Source organism: Alosa sapidissima, chromosome 6, assembly GCF_018492685.1.
Source record: "Alosa sapidissima isolate fAloSap1 chromosome 6, fAloSap1.pri, whole genome shotgun sequence".
Taxonomy (NCBI): domain Eukaryota; kingdom Metazoa; phylum Chordata; class Actinopteri; order Clupeiformes; family Clupeidae; genus Alosa; species Alosa sapidissima.
The window spans coordinates 10,765,407-10,780,406 of NC_055962.1; the positions used below are offsets into that span (position 1 = coordinate 10,765,407).

The window sequence follows — 15,000 nt, forward strand, 5'->3', positions numbered from 1 at the left end:
AAAAATGAAATAATGAGTCTATTTGCACGGATAGTTCATGGAAACCCATTTCAATTGAGAGTGCACACAGAGAGAGAGAGAGAGAGAGAGAGAGAGAGAAGACACTCCGAGTTCATATGAACTAACCCATTCAAGTAGAGAGAACACACACACACACACACACACACACAAAAGACAATAGTCTGAGTTGATATGAAGCTATTTGAATGGCTCTAGTCGTGCCCACGTCTTATTTGGTGATATCAGTCTAGCAGTATAAACATTTTATGGCCCATTAGCAGTGTAGAGGAGTGAGGGAGATCTTCTCCCTGGGAGCAGGAAAGGAGAGGATAGGAGAGGAGAAGAGAAGAGAGGATAGGAGAGGAGAAGAGAGGAGAGGATAGGAGAAGAGAAGAGAGGATAGGAGAGGAGAAGAGAGGAGAGGAGAGGAGATGATAAGAGAAGAGAGGAGAGGAGACGTTTGCTCATACATCACAGTGTCGTTAGATAGCGCCCGCATGTGTGCGAGACGGAGACATACAGTCGGTCATGGGAGGTGCAACAGGCAGGCGAATCTGGCCAAATCGAGTCTGTCTATTTGTGAGTGTGTGTGTGTGTGTGTGTGTGTGTGTGTGTGTGTGTGTTAGATTGTCTGTCTACAGCTGTGTGTGTCTGTGTGTTGGTGTCTGCCTGTGGCTGTGCATCTGTGTGTGTGTGTGTGTGTGTGTGTGTGTGTGTGTGTGTGTGTGTGTGTGTGTGTGTGTCTCTGTGTGTGTGTGTATTTTTCTCGGAATCAGTAGGTGCAGTGGGTGAATTGAATTTGAAAAGAGAAATTACAGTAATCAGAGATTGATTGGATTGGCAGAGGCTCCCACTGCAAGACTGCCTCCCCAGACAGTTTAATGCCTTGGCCTATTCGGTCAAATCGCAATCGATAGCCACACGCATACACACACACACACACACACACACACACACACACACACACACACAGAGTTATACACACACATACACACATACACAGATATACACACATATGCATACTGTAAACACACACACACTCTCACACACACACACACACACACACACACACACACACACACACACACACACACACACACACTCTCTCCAGCCTCACTGCACCCTAGCCCCTCCTGCTCCACCCTTTTGAGGCTTGGAGCGGTGGTAGGCCGCAATAAAAATAATTGAAAACAATCCGCCCAGAGCAGTGTTCGTGACCTGTGTGAAATGCATCATGATATTTCTACTTGATTTATTTGTTTGTTTATTTATTTTACATGCCCGCCCGCTCGCTCTCAGAAGGGGCCTTGGTGAGTCTGAAATAGGTTGAGGAATGACACCTGCACAAGCTTGTCACTCGTCACATCATGAATGTGACCTGTGTAAAATCTGTCATGTTTTGTCTAATGGTTTTTTTCTTTTTTATATATATTATTTTATTAGTTTTGTTTTTTAGTTTGTTTAACATACTTGTGTGGATGTAAATAAAGAGCTTCTAGGTTCTTTGGCTCTCAATAAGACAATACAGTGTGTCTCCATTGCTTGTGCACTCCTGCGTGTGTGTGTGTGTGTGTGTGTGTGTGTGTGTGTGTGTGTGTGTGTGTGTGTGTGTGTATGCACTAATGTCCTCTAATCCGCACTGTATAGTGGGAGGAGGAGAGTGAGGAGGATACCCTGTGTGAGCACACTAAACTGTGCCGGCAGCCATTTTCATTAATACATCCAGCGCTGTAAGTGCATTAGTCATAGCTCAGTGACACATCACTCCCCTCTGCGCCCTTTCTCCCCCCCCCCCCCCTCTCTCTCTCTCTCTCTCTCTCTACCTCTCTCTCTCCCTCTCTCTCTCTCTCTCTCTACCTGACTCTTTCTTCTTTCTTCACTTCCCCTCATTTTCTGTGCCAGCTGTCTTCCTCCCCCCCCCCCTTCCGCTCATTCTGCCTCTCTCTCTCTCTCTCTCTCTCTCTCTCTCTCTCTCTCTCTCTCTCTCTCTCTCTCTCTCTCTCTCTCTCTCTCTCTCTCTCTCTCTATCTCTCCCTCTCTTTCACTTTTCTTTCTCTGACTCCTTTATGTATCCACTCACCCTTGTCCTCCTGGTCACTCTTTGTTTTCCCCTTACCAGCCCTTCTTTTCTCTTTCTTTATGCTCTCTCTCCTCTTACTCCTCCTTTCATTGTCCCTGTGTGTTCCCCTTATCTCCCCGGGCTGAGTGTGTGTGTGAGAGTGTGAGTGTGAGTGTGTGTGTGTGTGTGTGTGCGTGTGTGTGCTCTTGTGTTTTCCACTGCTGTAATCCCACCTTTGGCCCGGTCTACTCACAGAGCTGCCTCTGCCGAGGCCTCCGTCCAGCTACTCTACTACTGCTGCAGCCGCTCCACCCGCTCTCTCCCACCCTCTTTCTGCCTTCCTCTCTTTTCTCTCCTCTCTTTTCTCTCCTCTCTTTTCTCTCCTCTTTTTAACCTCTTCTCATCTCCTCTTTTTTCTTTTCCTCTCCTCCGTCGCCTTTCTCTTCTTTCCTCTCCTCCCCCCTTCCTCTCTTCCCATCTCTTTACTTCTCATCTTTTGGTTTCTTTTTTTCCTCTTTTTTTTCCTTCTTTTCACCTCCTCATTTTCTCTTCTCTTCTCTTTTGTCACTTCCTCTTCCCTCTCTCTTTCCTTCTCTTTCCCCTTCTCCTTTCCTCTTTTCTCTCCTCCTCTCCAAACTCTTCTCACCCGTGCCACCTCCCCCAGCCCCTCAGCCCCAGCAGATGGCTGACGCTCGCTGCCTCTCCTAATGAGGCCCGACAAAAGAGGAGAGAAACAGAGAGAGAGAGAGAAGGAGAGATGGAGGGAGAGAGAGAAAGAGCGAGGAAGAGAGAGTGAGAGAGAGAAAGAGAGAGAGGGGGGAGAGAAAGACAGAGGGAGAGAGAAAGAGTGAGGGGGGAGAGAGAGCGATGGAGAGATAGAAGGGGAGAGAGAGAGAGAAGAGTGAGGGAGCCCTCCCTCCTCCTGCACCTCCACTCTCCTCCTCCTCCTGCGCTGGCTAAGCAGATTAATTAGCGGCTCTTTCCCTTATCGGCGGGGAAAGCACTCTCACAGAGTCCCCAGGGACCAGCGCGCCAGGGAGCCTCACTCCCACCGACGTCTGCCCCCCCTCACTATTCACTGCTTTTTGTGTCTGTGTGTGTGTGTGTGTGTGTGTCCATATTCATGTTGGTGTGTTTGTGTGTGTGTGTGTCCATATTCGTGTGAGTGTGTGTGTGTGTGTGTGTTTGTGTGTGTGTGTGTGTGTGTGTGTGTGTGTCCATATTTGTGTTGGTGTGAGGGTGTGTGTGTGTGTGTGTGTGATATCCTCTAAGTGTAATAAATCTGTTTAAATGTACATGGGCTTCTGTTTTCGGTGTGGTTTGGCCACACTACCACAAAAGCTTTCTGCCTGAGTAGCTACCTTTTTTCTTTTCCTCTCTCTTTCTTCTCTCTCTCCTCTCGTTTTCTCTTTCCCTTCTTCCACCCCAGTCTCTGTTGTGGGCTCTGTAATCTGTGAGAGAATAAAGGGGACTATATGAAGCCTTCATGCCTGTCAGAACGAATTGTATGTGGGTGTCGCCTCCTTCTGCTGGTGCCCATTATGGGGTCACCCCGAGTCTTTAGGATGCAACCACCAGCGACAAAGACTTTTGTTAACATGACAGAACGAGGGATGCTGCTTGCTCAGTGGCGCAATGTAGCCACAGCTAGCATAGACACAATTAGACACACACACACTTGAACACTACCACACTGGACATGTGGACCCAGTTATACACACTTTAACACACACAATATCACACAGGATACAAGTACACAATTACTCTCACACACACACTACTACACACTATGCAATCATATGCTGACACACACACACACAAATATACACACATATCCACAAACACAAACACATAAATACAGGCACACATTTACACACACACGCACACACTACTCACATTCACACAAACACATATACAGGCACACATTTACACACACTCACACATACTGTTAACACACTCATACACACAAGTACACACACTGTCACACACACACAGACATACACACACATTTCCACGCTTTGCAATGTTTTGCAGAAACACACACACACGCGCACACACAGCTGATCAAGGTCATTTTCACCATAAAGTTTTGCAGAGCCTCTCCCACCGTTTCCCCTAAGACTAATTAACTTTTTTTTTTGCTACAAAGCTCTTTAAAAAATTAGCCTTAAATAGTGGTGCTGTTTGATGTTAAAAGCCGATTGCTGCAGAATTGAAGCTGAGCGGTTCAGCAGTGCCAGGGGGCTCCTCTGCGGCCTCTGGCTCCATCGCTGCCTCCGTGTCGGCCTCTCTGGGTACGTTGGGCCCTTAGACTAGGTGGGTTAAACGGGCTTAAGAATCTGCCAACGGGGGGGGCTGGATTTGGAGGAAGAGATGAGTTTGTCACAGTGGTTTTCTAATGTGTCTTTTTATCTTTATAATACATGAAAGGGTGTTTTTTTTGTTAGTTTGTGAAAGTCACACATCTGGTGTTGAAGAACTGATCGATGGCAAGTGTTCACACAGTGACACTTCATAAAAGGGCATAGTTTGTTTTGTTGAGATGAACAGTGATTTTACTTTAAAACAAAGAAAGAAGGGGTTTTTGTTACACAGTGGTGCCGAAACGTTAGTCATTTTGGTAAAGACTTCAAGTTTAATCAATGTGTTCCAGTCGTTCTTCTTTGTTTTAAAAGTGTATCGTCCTACCACTGTGAAGCACCTGTTTGTGCAGTTTCAACTGGATGACATGTGGAATGTCCCACTGTAAGTGGTGTTACTTTATCTGGTTTTCTAAATGGTGTCTATGTCCGCTGCCCAATTGTCAGGGTTGTAACCAGGGTTGTAATTTTGTCTTTCTTCTTACAGTATCGTCCTTCTCTCATCCTCTGTTGCTTTCTGTCTTGCAGACTCCGGCCGCTAATCGCCTCATCGTCCAAAAAGAAGCGAACTCTTGAGGTGAGTGCCTTTGTCTTCTTTGTTAAGAACTTTATTAAAGAGGGTCGATTCGCTTCAGCTTCCTTTCACAACAGGAAGAGATCGTCAATGTAATTAGGACATATTCATTGTGATTCAATAAGCTGTGTCATATTCATTCACATAAGAACATGCATACATCAATAGCATCTGTGTGACTTTAGCACTTTTTTAGCATTGTTTGTGTCTTAAAAGGAAGAGAATGAATACACTCAGCAGCATATAAAACGGTTAAAAAAATACATAATATTACATTTGGCTCTGCTTCTCAGTGTCCAGGCAGTGTTCTCTTACCTCCTTCTCCTACAGTTTTACACTTCATGTTGCAGCACTTTGACATGTTCAGCACTTTTCTGTACCGAGGACAGCGGATAACTATTTGTATAGTGAATTGGCTGGAGTATACTGTCTGTGGTTAGAACCACGTCACTGACAGCCTGGCAGATGAGAACATTATGGAACAGTTTATACACTGCTGAGAGCAAATGACCACTTTAGTTGTAAAACACTAGATTGGATTTTGTTTTAGCCCATGTAATTGACCCTTTATGTAAATAAGGAGAGAGAGAGAGAGAGTGATTGAGAATGAAGGAGTGAAATGGAAGAATAGTGTAAAAGAATGAGGGACAGAGAGGGAGAGTTAACATCTCTTATCTGGCTTGGCAAGGGTGAACTGGGTCAACTGTGTTGTTGCTAAGCAACCCTCTCGCCCAGTCCTGTTTGCTAAAATGGCTCTGGTCTGTTGTCGTTGTTGGCAGGACTGGGCGCGCTCAGTTCTTACGTAATAATGTCCTTATTCCCACACGGGATGCAGATAAGCTGTGTTCAGTGGAGCTCTGTCCGTGGTGAGAGCTGTTGGCCCACTACCCCATCAGAAGCCATCAAAATGTCCGAGCATCTCTGTCAGAGCAATGGGATCTCTAGGATAGATGTGGGATAATAGAGGTTAAGGTGGGAGTGTGGGAGGGGGTGCACTTGTTGATGTGACCTTTCACCCTCATTTTATCAATTCTGCTGTCTCGGATTCTCGGAAAAAGGAGCCAGGCGGAATAATCTGGAAAACTGTCCAGGTTTGATTGGACATGACGCTAAACAGAGGTCAGCTCTGCAGTCCTCATTCCACTCTTTAGTTCTACTGTCTGTTCATATTATTCCCCCCCGCACGCGCACACACACACACACACACACACACACACACACACACACACACACACACACACACACACACACACACACACACACACTTTACCACTCACATAACGCAGTGTGCAAGCCTGGTAATTACTCTCCATTTCGCTCGGTCCGAGTGTCGTCCGTGTACAATCCCTGCTGCTGCGCTGCACCGAGCATACGCAGGGGGCTTAGCCTGCCTGCAGGCCCCCCAGGAGAGACGGGGCCTGCAGGTCAGCGGTGGCAGGGAGGGGGGTGGGGGTGTATTTGGCTGCACTTCTCAATCCTAGACCTCTGGGTGTCGGAAGCCTGCTGGTCGCCCCACCGGGACAACCTGGAGATCAAATTTGTGGCAGACTGGTGTCTAGGGTGGAAGTGGGGGTGAGGAGAGACGGGGCTATAATTAGAGCTGAGATATCATTTTTTAATTATTTCATATTTTTTCCCCCATCTTTTTGTCTTCAGCGTTTTTCCTCTACTGCACGTGGTAATTAATTAGGCCTCGGCCTCCTCTGGGCGCTGCTCCCCCCCTATCCTGATGCCTGCTGGGATATGCAGTCCTGCTGTTACTGCTGTCAGACCCTTTTTATTTCTTTATTTCACTCTCTTTCTCCCTCTCTCTCTCTATCTCTCTCTTTTAGTCTGTTTTATCTCTTCACTCGATCTGTCGTTTTCTAACTCTCCTCTGTCTCTTTGTCTGTTTGTCTCTGGCTTTCTCATTCTCTTTTTTCCTCACCCCTTCTCTCATTAAAAGCCCTTTGTCTTCGCTCTAATCACCCCGGAAACCGCATAATATTATTGTCTGTATGAGAGAGGAAAACTATATGAAATAGAGGAAATGAAACTCAATACTCCTTTCTATCCTTCCTGTCTTCTACCCTTCCTATCCGTCTTTCTCTCCCCCATTATTCCTTCTATCTCTTCTCTCTCAGCCTCTCACTAAAAGCTGTGGGTCTAAAACCCTCTCTATATTCCACTCTTTGTTTTTCTCTTTCTCTCTGTCACTCTGTTTTTCTCTCTCATACGTATTTCCCTCTCTCTCTCTCTCTCTCTCTCTCTCTCTCTTTCCCCCTCTCTCTCTTTCTCTCTCTTTCCCTTTCTCTCTCTCATTATCATAGAATTAGAGGAAACGGGAGTGACGTACAATGATGAATTGAGAGTGATTTTGGGTAATCATAGGCATTTACTCCAGCAAGTCGTGGAAATCATATTTGGTTATTTGCGTTAGTGATTGGCAGCCATAGTTACCGAGTCTGCCTGCTTTCCAAAATGTCAACATGAAGACCGGCGGAGGCTGATTGGTGGTGGGCCAGAACGTGGAGTTCCACAGCATGCAGGAGGGCATGTTATGTTCCTTGTGCGAGTGTTCTAGCACACACCAAGGCACTGGCCTCTTGTGGAGCTCTGTGCTCTCTTGGGTTCTCCTCTAGTTATGGAGCTCCAGTCAAGCATAGAAGGAGTACCAAGTATTTCTCAACTCATGCCCGGCCCCAGCTCGAAAGAGGACAAGCATTAGGTAACAGGAAACAACAGGACCACTAATCGCAAGCCACAGGAGCTAGAGGCTACAATAAAATGGTAGAGAGACCTCTCACCGACGTCTGGCCCCCCTCACTATTCACAGCCTTGTGTGTGTGTGTGTGTGTGTGTGTGTGTGTGTGTGTGTGTGTGTGTGTGCGTGCGTGAGTGCATAATGCAATACAATAATTAATGTCCTTTTCATTCTCTCATTATTTCAGACGGTCACCAGTCCTCTGCCATCACCACCGGCGGCCACCTTGCAGGAGACGCACATTCCGACCCTGCCCTCACCCCCGCAGGTCCTGGAGAGCGGACCCGTGGCGCCCGATGAGCCGGACGAGGAAGAGGAGGATGAGGAGGAAGCAGAGGAGCCCTGCGTGAGCGCAATCCAGCTGATGGGAGGGGGCGGTAAGAACTGGGGATCACTGCCTAATCTATAATCTAATCTATAATCTATAATCTAAATCTATCATTTTTTAAAGTACATTATGGGGGCTTTTTTGCCTTTATTTGGATAGGATAGCAATGAGTGATAGGAAGCAAGAGAGAAAGATAAGTCTCTTGGTGTTTTAAGCCCCCAACATTGTCTTCCAGGCAGCGCTTAGGGTTAGACTAGGGTTAGGGTTAAGGTTAGGGTTAGGTGCCTTGAAGTCGACGGTTGCAGCGCTGCCTTGAAGTCGACGGTGGGGGCTTAAAACACCATCTAGCGAAAGATAATAATGAGTGAGGAAATGACCGCAGGTGAAAATCAAACTCAGGTCCTCATGGGCACTTTGACCTGTATGAGGGATGCTTCCACTTACGTGACGTAAATATTTGGTTGTTTATGCAATCCTCTGGTGTCACATTACATCTGAATGTTCTGTCACATTACATGTCACAGAACATTCAGATTCCCTTTGACATTTTATTTGTGAAAACAGGGAAAGTTAACTTTTCCATAGTTACCTTATTTCCAGTTGACCTTGTTAACCTTTTGTTTGATTTTCCATCATGGCATGGCCATTAAATAAATGGGTGTAACGTGCATTCATCCTCTGATTACAGTGTTTAGTGGTATCCATGGTGATTAGCATCAGGTTCCACAGCGATGTAGGAAGGTGTGAGCATCTGAAAGCAGTGGTCTGCTCTACACTTTTCTTTTGGTGCTATCCTTTATTACATTATTACAGTGCATGAAAATGCACTGTTCTGTTATCCGAAGTATTCTTCTTCTTATTATTACAGTGCATGAAAATGCACTGTACTGTTCTTCCAAGGCATTTTATTATTATTCTTCTTCTAACGCACTTAATGCAGCTTCAACCGTTTAACGTAGAAACTTCATTCAAACTATGTTACGTAGGTCTTACTTAGGACATGGGTGCTATGTATTTTTCATCTTTGTAACTTTTATACTTTTTAAACTATTAATTAAAAACTAATCAAAATTTCCCCATAGACTTAACATGGGCTGATGACATCACAATAGAGCCGTTAAGCAATTAGAATCCTATGGCAGGTGTTCCGGCCACCTGCATCAACTGCCAGTCTCAGGCTTTAAGCATACAAACTGGCCCTATTAAGACTACACATCCTGTTCAACTGCTTCCTCTGCCAAAAACTGTTTCAAAATAAAAGTCCTCACTACAATATTTCACTGTTAAACAATTTAACCCTTTAAACTACTGAACTTTTTAACTGTTCAGCCATTGTAACTGTTACTTGTCATCAACTATGACTCCTACCCACTGAAGCTAGTTAGCATGGTTAGCATAGTTAGCATGCTAGCATGTTAGCATGCTAGTTAGCATTTTTAGCAAAACTGTTAAAAATGATTAGCTAAGTTAGCTAAGTAACGTGGTTAGCATAGTTAGCATGCTAGCGTGTTAGCATGCTAGTTAGCATTTTTAGCAAAACTGCTAAAAATGATTAGCTAAGTTAGCTAAATAACGTGGTTAGCATAGTTAGCATGCTAGTGTGTTAGCATGCTAGTTAGCATTTTTAGCAAAACTGCTAAAAATGATTAGGTAAGTTAGCTAAGTAACGTAGTTAGCATAGTTAGCATGCTAGTGTGTTAGCATGCTAGTTAGCATTTTTAGCAAAACTGCTAAAAATGATTAGGTAAGTTAGCTAAGTAACGTAGTTAGCATAGTTAGCATGCTAGCGTGTTAACATGCTAGTTAGCATTTTTGGCAAAACTGTTAAAAATGATTAGCTAAGTTAGCTAAGTAACATGGTTAGCATAGTTAGCATGCTAGTTAGCATTTTTAGCAAAACTGCTAAAAATGATTAGCTAAGTAAGCTAAGTAACGTGGTTAGCATAGTTAGCATGTTAACATGCTAGTTAGTATTTTTAGCAAAACTGCTAAAAATGATTAGCTAAGTAACTGTTCAGTTATTCCAACTATATTAAACCTCATCTATCTAGTTCAGTCATTTGAACTATATTAAACCTCATCTATCTAGTTCAGTCATTTGAACTATATTAAACCTCATCATGTTGGTTGCCAATTAGCAGCACATCATCTGTTTTAACAATATATTTCACACCATATGTTTTGCATTTTCATGCACTGGTAATTCCCTGGAATTGCGTTTTCTAGTTATTCTTCCCACCAAATTTCTGCGTCTAATTCAGCTTTAACCATTTAACGTAGAAACTTCGTTCAAACTTTGTAACGTAGGTCTTGAAAAGGACACGTGGGGAATGTATTTTTCACTTTTGTAAACTTTATACTTTTTGAGATATTAATAAAAAACAAGCTTATTTTTCCCCATAGACTTTGTATTAGCACTATGACATCACAATGGACTAATTAACTTGATTTGCACCTGTATCAACTTCCAGCTGCTCACTACTAGGACCCATCAAAGGGCCAGTTAAACTGATTGCACCTGCATCAACTGCTTTCTGCTTAACTAGGCCAACTCTCTCTGTGTCTCTCCATTCTACAAGGATATAAGGCACATTCCATCCAACTTTCTATCCATTCATTCTCTTCAAACCATTCACTCATCCACCCATTAAACTATACATCAACATCCATTAAACAATCTGCCTATCAACATCCATTCAACTTTCTGTCTATCAACATCCATTACACTATCTACATTCAACTTTTAAACTATATACTCTGTCTCAGGCTTTAAGCATACAATCTGGCTCTCTTAAGACTACTATTTCCTCTGCCCACAACTGTTTCAAAATACATGTCCTCACTACAATAATTCACTATTAAATAATTTAACTATTTAAACTACTCAACTATTTAACTGTTCAGCCATTTCAACTGTCAGTTGTTATCAACTATGACTCCTGCCAACTGTTTCCCAATAAAAGTTTGTTTGGCATTTTATGTTAATATACAGTATGTTTATATTTTCATGCACTGGTAATTTCCTCGAAATTACATTTTCTAGTTGTTCTTATTCTCTCTCTCTCTCTCTCTCTGTTTCCAGAGTATGGCTGTGATGCTGAAGAAGAGGAGGTCTTTTAGCCTCTGTTTTCATATTATACTTTAATGACATAAGCTTTTTCTTTAAAAAAAAAAAAAAAACTGTTGCAGTTGTCCTACTGCTATTAGTTGAGCCTTGTGCTCCACCTCTCTCACTGTACGGCAAAGACAGGGCATATGTCCAGACCACTGTCCATGCCTTTTCTTTCATGAGATGGCTCCATCTACAAAACCTAGTCCACCACAACAGTGAGCAAAAGCATGGCCAGCTGTGAAGCTAGATTAGTGGTTGACCTTTCTAAAAGTTAAAAGGTTAGCAGCTTCAATCAGATTTGTCGAGATGAGGGGAAAAGGGCAGTGAGGTACATATAGAGTTGTTGAATTCAATGAAACAGTGGAAAGAATCTCCAATCAGGTTTAGTCCAAGTGCAGGGTGCAGATAGGCTAGCAATGTATTCACATTTGTTTGAGTTTGTATGTGACTGATTCTAGCTTAGCTTAGCTTAGCAACTACCTCCCAGTGTAGGAGGCTGAGAAGACAGTTGCTGAGAAAGCTTCATTCATAAAACCTAGCACACCATAGCAAAGATAGCCCTGTCCACAGAACTCCACTGTAGTGCCACCTGACACATCCTGTTCTCTCACTTAACTTCCCGATTATCCCGATTAGCAGCTACCTTCGCCTAACCAAACACACAAACACATGAACTCCGTCCAACTGGGTCTGCAGATGGTGGACCATCACAGACACGATCAATCAATCTATGAAGACAGCTGATCACAGTCACAGTTTCCCACAGTTACAGTCATCTAAGGGAAACTGGGAGAAGGATACGCTGTTTAGTCCCAGTGTAAAACTAAAGATTGTTATTACTGTGAAACTAATGCAAGCAGAAGGCCTTGATCCCTATGGAAAAAGTGCAGGCACTTAAGGCTGGCCTGCATGCAGTGCATTTCTGTAATTCTTCACCACAGATTCAGGATTGTTGAAACCATGAGCTGATTTATTTTATCTTTTATCTCCTTTTTACTTTTTTACCCTGTAAATATTTTGTAGACAATGGCGCTGTACTTAAAACAAAATATGAATGTGTTTACCAGCTGTAAATATCACAGAATGTTAATGAAGTTGTGTTTAAAACAGCATAGATCTTGTAATAAGGCTAATCACACTCATTCCACAAAAAAGAGAAATATTTGTACTTTTTATTTATGAGTTTGTGTCATATTTTAGTATTATTGTTTGTATGTTTTCTACTGAACAATTTAATGTTTTGTAGCTATGTAATAAAGAAACCAATGGATGAATTGTGTGGTTAGGAGGACCACTGCACTGGTCACCATCCTGAACACGAGGCATTCCACACGTGTAAATAAACGGGCTTTTCTAAACGTCTCTGACTCCTGAACTCCTCTCCACTCTCTTCATCTCCACCTCTGTGTGTGTGTGTGTGTGTGTGTGTGTGCGCGTGCGTGTGTGTGTGGGGTAGATACAGGATGTTATTGATATCTTGACAGGAGTCAGCAAAATAGATATGATAGTACCTCTGGAAGCACTGCTGAGAGTGTGTGTGTGTGTGTGGTTATTTGTGAATATTTGTGAATATGTGTGCGCAGTGCAGACCTGTTCTTGGGTAGAATGAACCTTGTGCCATCATTTGCGGATACACATTACACATTTGCAGACGCACACTACACAGTACATACCATCAAACACAGTGGGATAGCTGGTAATGACAGCCCCATACCAGCATGCATGTCATGGACTTGAACTTCTGAGTTATGTACGTATATGTGTTTAGACGTGTGAGTTTAAATGTGCACGCTACCACCAGCAGCAATGAAAGTGTGTGTATGTGTTTGTGAGTGTGTGTGTGTGTATCTACACGTAACAAACAATTTTCATGTAGTAAGCAGGTGACATCCCTTTTCTGAATTGATATGAATTTCAGAACAAAAGACCTAACAAGTTAGTCAACTAGTCCGGCACTCATCTTGCATCCCGGCTCCTCCAGACTCTCTCTCCCACATATACACATGGCTGTCACACCACAGGCTAACACCATCATTATTCCAGTGGATTTCTGACTGTTGGGACATGCTCAGCTACTCTGCCTTTTCCTGCTCTTGAGTTTCTCAATCAGGCCTTTAACCGTAAACAGCCCTTATTATGGACTACATGGCCCATTGGAGCAGGTCTCTCTCTCTCTCTCTCTCTCTGTATCTATCTATCATTCTTTATCTCATTTTCTCTATCTCTTAGCTGTCTCCTCTTGCCTTGCCTGTCACAAATCAGACACGCACCCCTGCAGAAACTTCCAGACGAGCACCCTCTAGGTTCAGCTGCGTGAGAGAGAGGCTGAGACTGAGCGCTCATCTCCAAGCTTGCATGGAGCAGTCGGCCTCCCTCAGGTGTGTGTGTGAGAGAGTGTGTGTGTGTGTTTGGTTCAGGAGGAGTAGCAGATGGTTGCTACACCCCCGCCACCTCCCACCTCAGGCTCTAAGGATCTCCACGGTGATGTCATTGTCAGCCTTTGTGTCACCAGACTGTTCCTCTCTGTGAGTCACGGCAGCCGTCCCCCGAAGACCTCAATCCAACAGGCCGGGCATCTTTTCAATCTCAGTCAATTATTATAATGTGCTTTTATGCTAGGTCAAGATCTGCACTCTCACCTTCCAACATGAGGATCCAGAGGCCCATTGTATGATCTATCTATCTATCTATACTGTATATATCTATCTCTATCTATCTCTCCATATATTTATCTGTCTATCAATCTATCTTCATCCTTCTGTCTGTCTATCTTCATCGATCTATATATCTTCATCTATCTGTTTATAAAGAGTTTCTTGGGAGCATAATTTAGTTTCAAACACATTTTTGTCACAGGATAACTCATGCTAATGTATCGTGCAAGAAAATCCCTCAAGTATATCTGCAGTTTGGAGCTGTGCTCTCTATGTCTCTCATCCCACATCTGTCTATCCATCCATCTACTCATCCATCTATCTATCTATTCATCTACTCATCCATCTATCTATCTATCCATCTACTCATCCATCTATCTATCTATCCATCTACTCATCCATCTATCTATCTATCCATCTGCTCATCCATCTATCCATCTATCTATCTACTCATCCATCTATCTATCTATCCATCTACTCATCCATCTATCCATCTGCTCATCCATCCATCCATCCTTTTCTCTGAAGTTTTCTCTTTGGTGCATTAACCTCAAAAAACAGCACCTTTCTCACAGGTGACCAGTACTAATGTGCCGTGCGAGAAGGATTCCTCGAGTGTGATATTTGAGCTCTGTGATTTGATCTCTTCTTCTATCTCCCAGAGAAGAAGCTAACTGGGTTTCTACAGGAGGCAGTCGTGTTTGGAGTGTGCGATTATCGAATGGCTAAAAGCTGCACCGACTACACCTCTTCGGAGTGGAGAGGCGGCCGAATTGAATTTGAAAGGCCGTTTTTGCATCGTAATGGCCCAATCATTCATTTCTCCCTCTCTCTGTCTCTCTTTCTCTCTGTCTCTCTCTCTCTCTCTTTGTCTCTCTCTCTCTCTCTCTCTCTGTCTCTCTCTCTCTCTGCTCTCATTCAGCCTCTGGGTGCTTTTAGTTTTGTGTGTGTGTTTCTCTCATATCAAACCCCCCGCAGAAGAAGCAGTTTGTTCAGATGAGAGCAGTGAAGGAGAAAAAGGGCGAGAGATGGGGGGAGAGAGAGAGAGAGATGGAGGGAGGGAGAGAAAGAAAGAGTCACATTTCTGGCGTTTGGCGGATGGTAACGTGACACCCCATCAACCTTCTCCTTTATCAGCTTCTTCTCCTCTGCCACTCAGCCATGATCAGA

The 15,000-nt window shown here is 43.7% G+C and overlaps 1 protein-coding gene across 2 annotated transcripts in view; it reads left to right on the forward strand.

Moving 5' to 3' along the window:
- Window positions 1–12,534, forward strand: part of brf1b (BRF1 RNA polymerase III transcription initiation factor subunit b) — an 86,335-nt gene extending 73,801 nt beyond the window's left edge. For both annotated transcript variants that reach the window (XM_042095208.1, XM_042095209.1), the window contains exons 17-19: window positions 4,948–4,996; window positions 7,924–8,113; window positions 11,147–12,534. In XM_042095208.1, coding sequence (XP_041951142.1) covers window positions 4,948–4,996; window positions 7,924–8,113; window positions 11,147–11,184 — 277 coding nt within the window. In that variant the 3' untranslated portion in view covers window positions 11,185–12,534. The remainder of the gene's footprint in view (window positions 1–4,947; window positions 4,997–7,923; window positions 8,114–11,146) is intronic.
- Window positions 12,535–15,000: the final 2,466 nt, after the last annotated feature.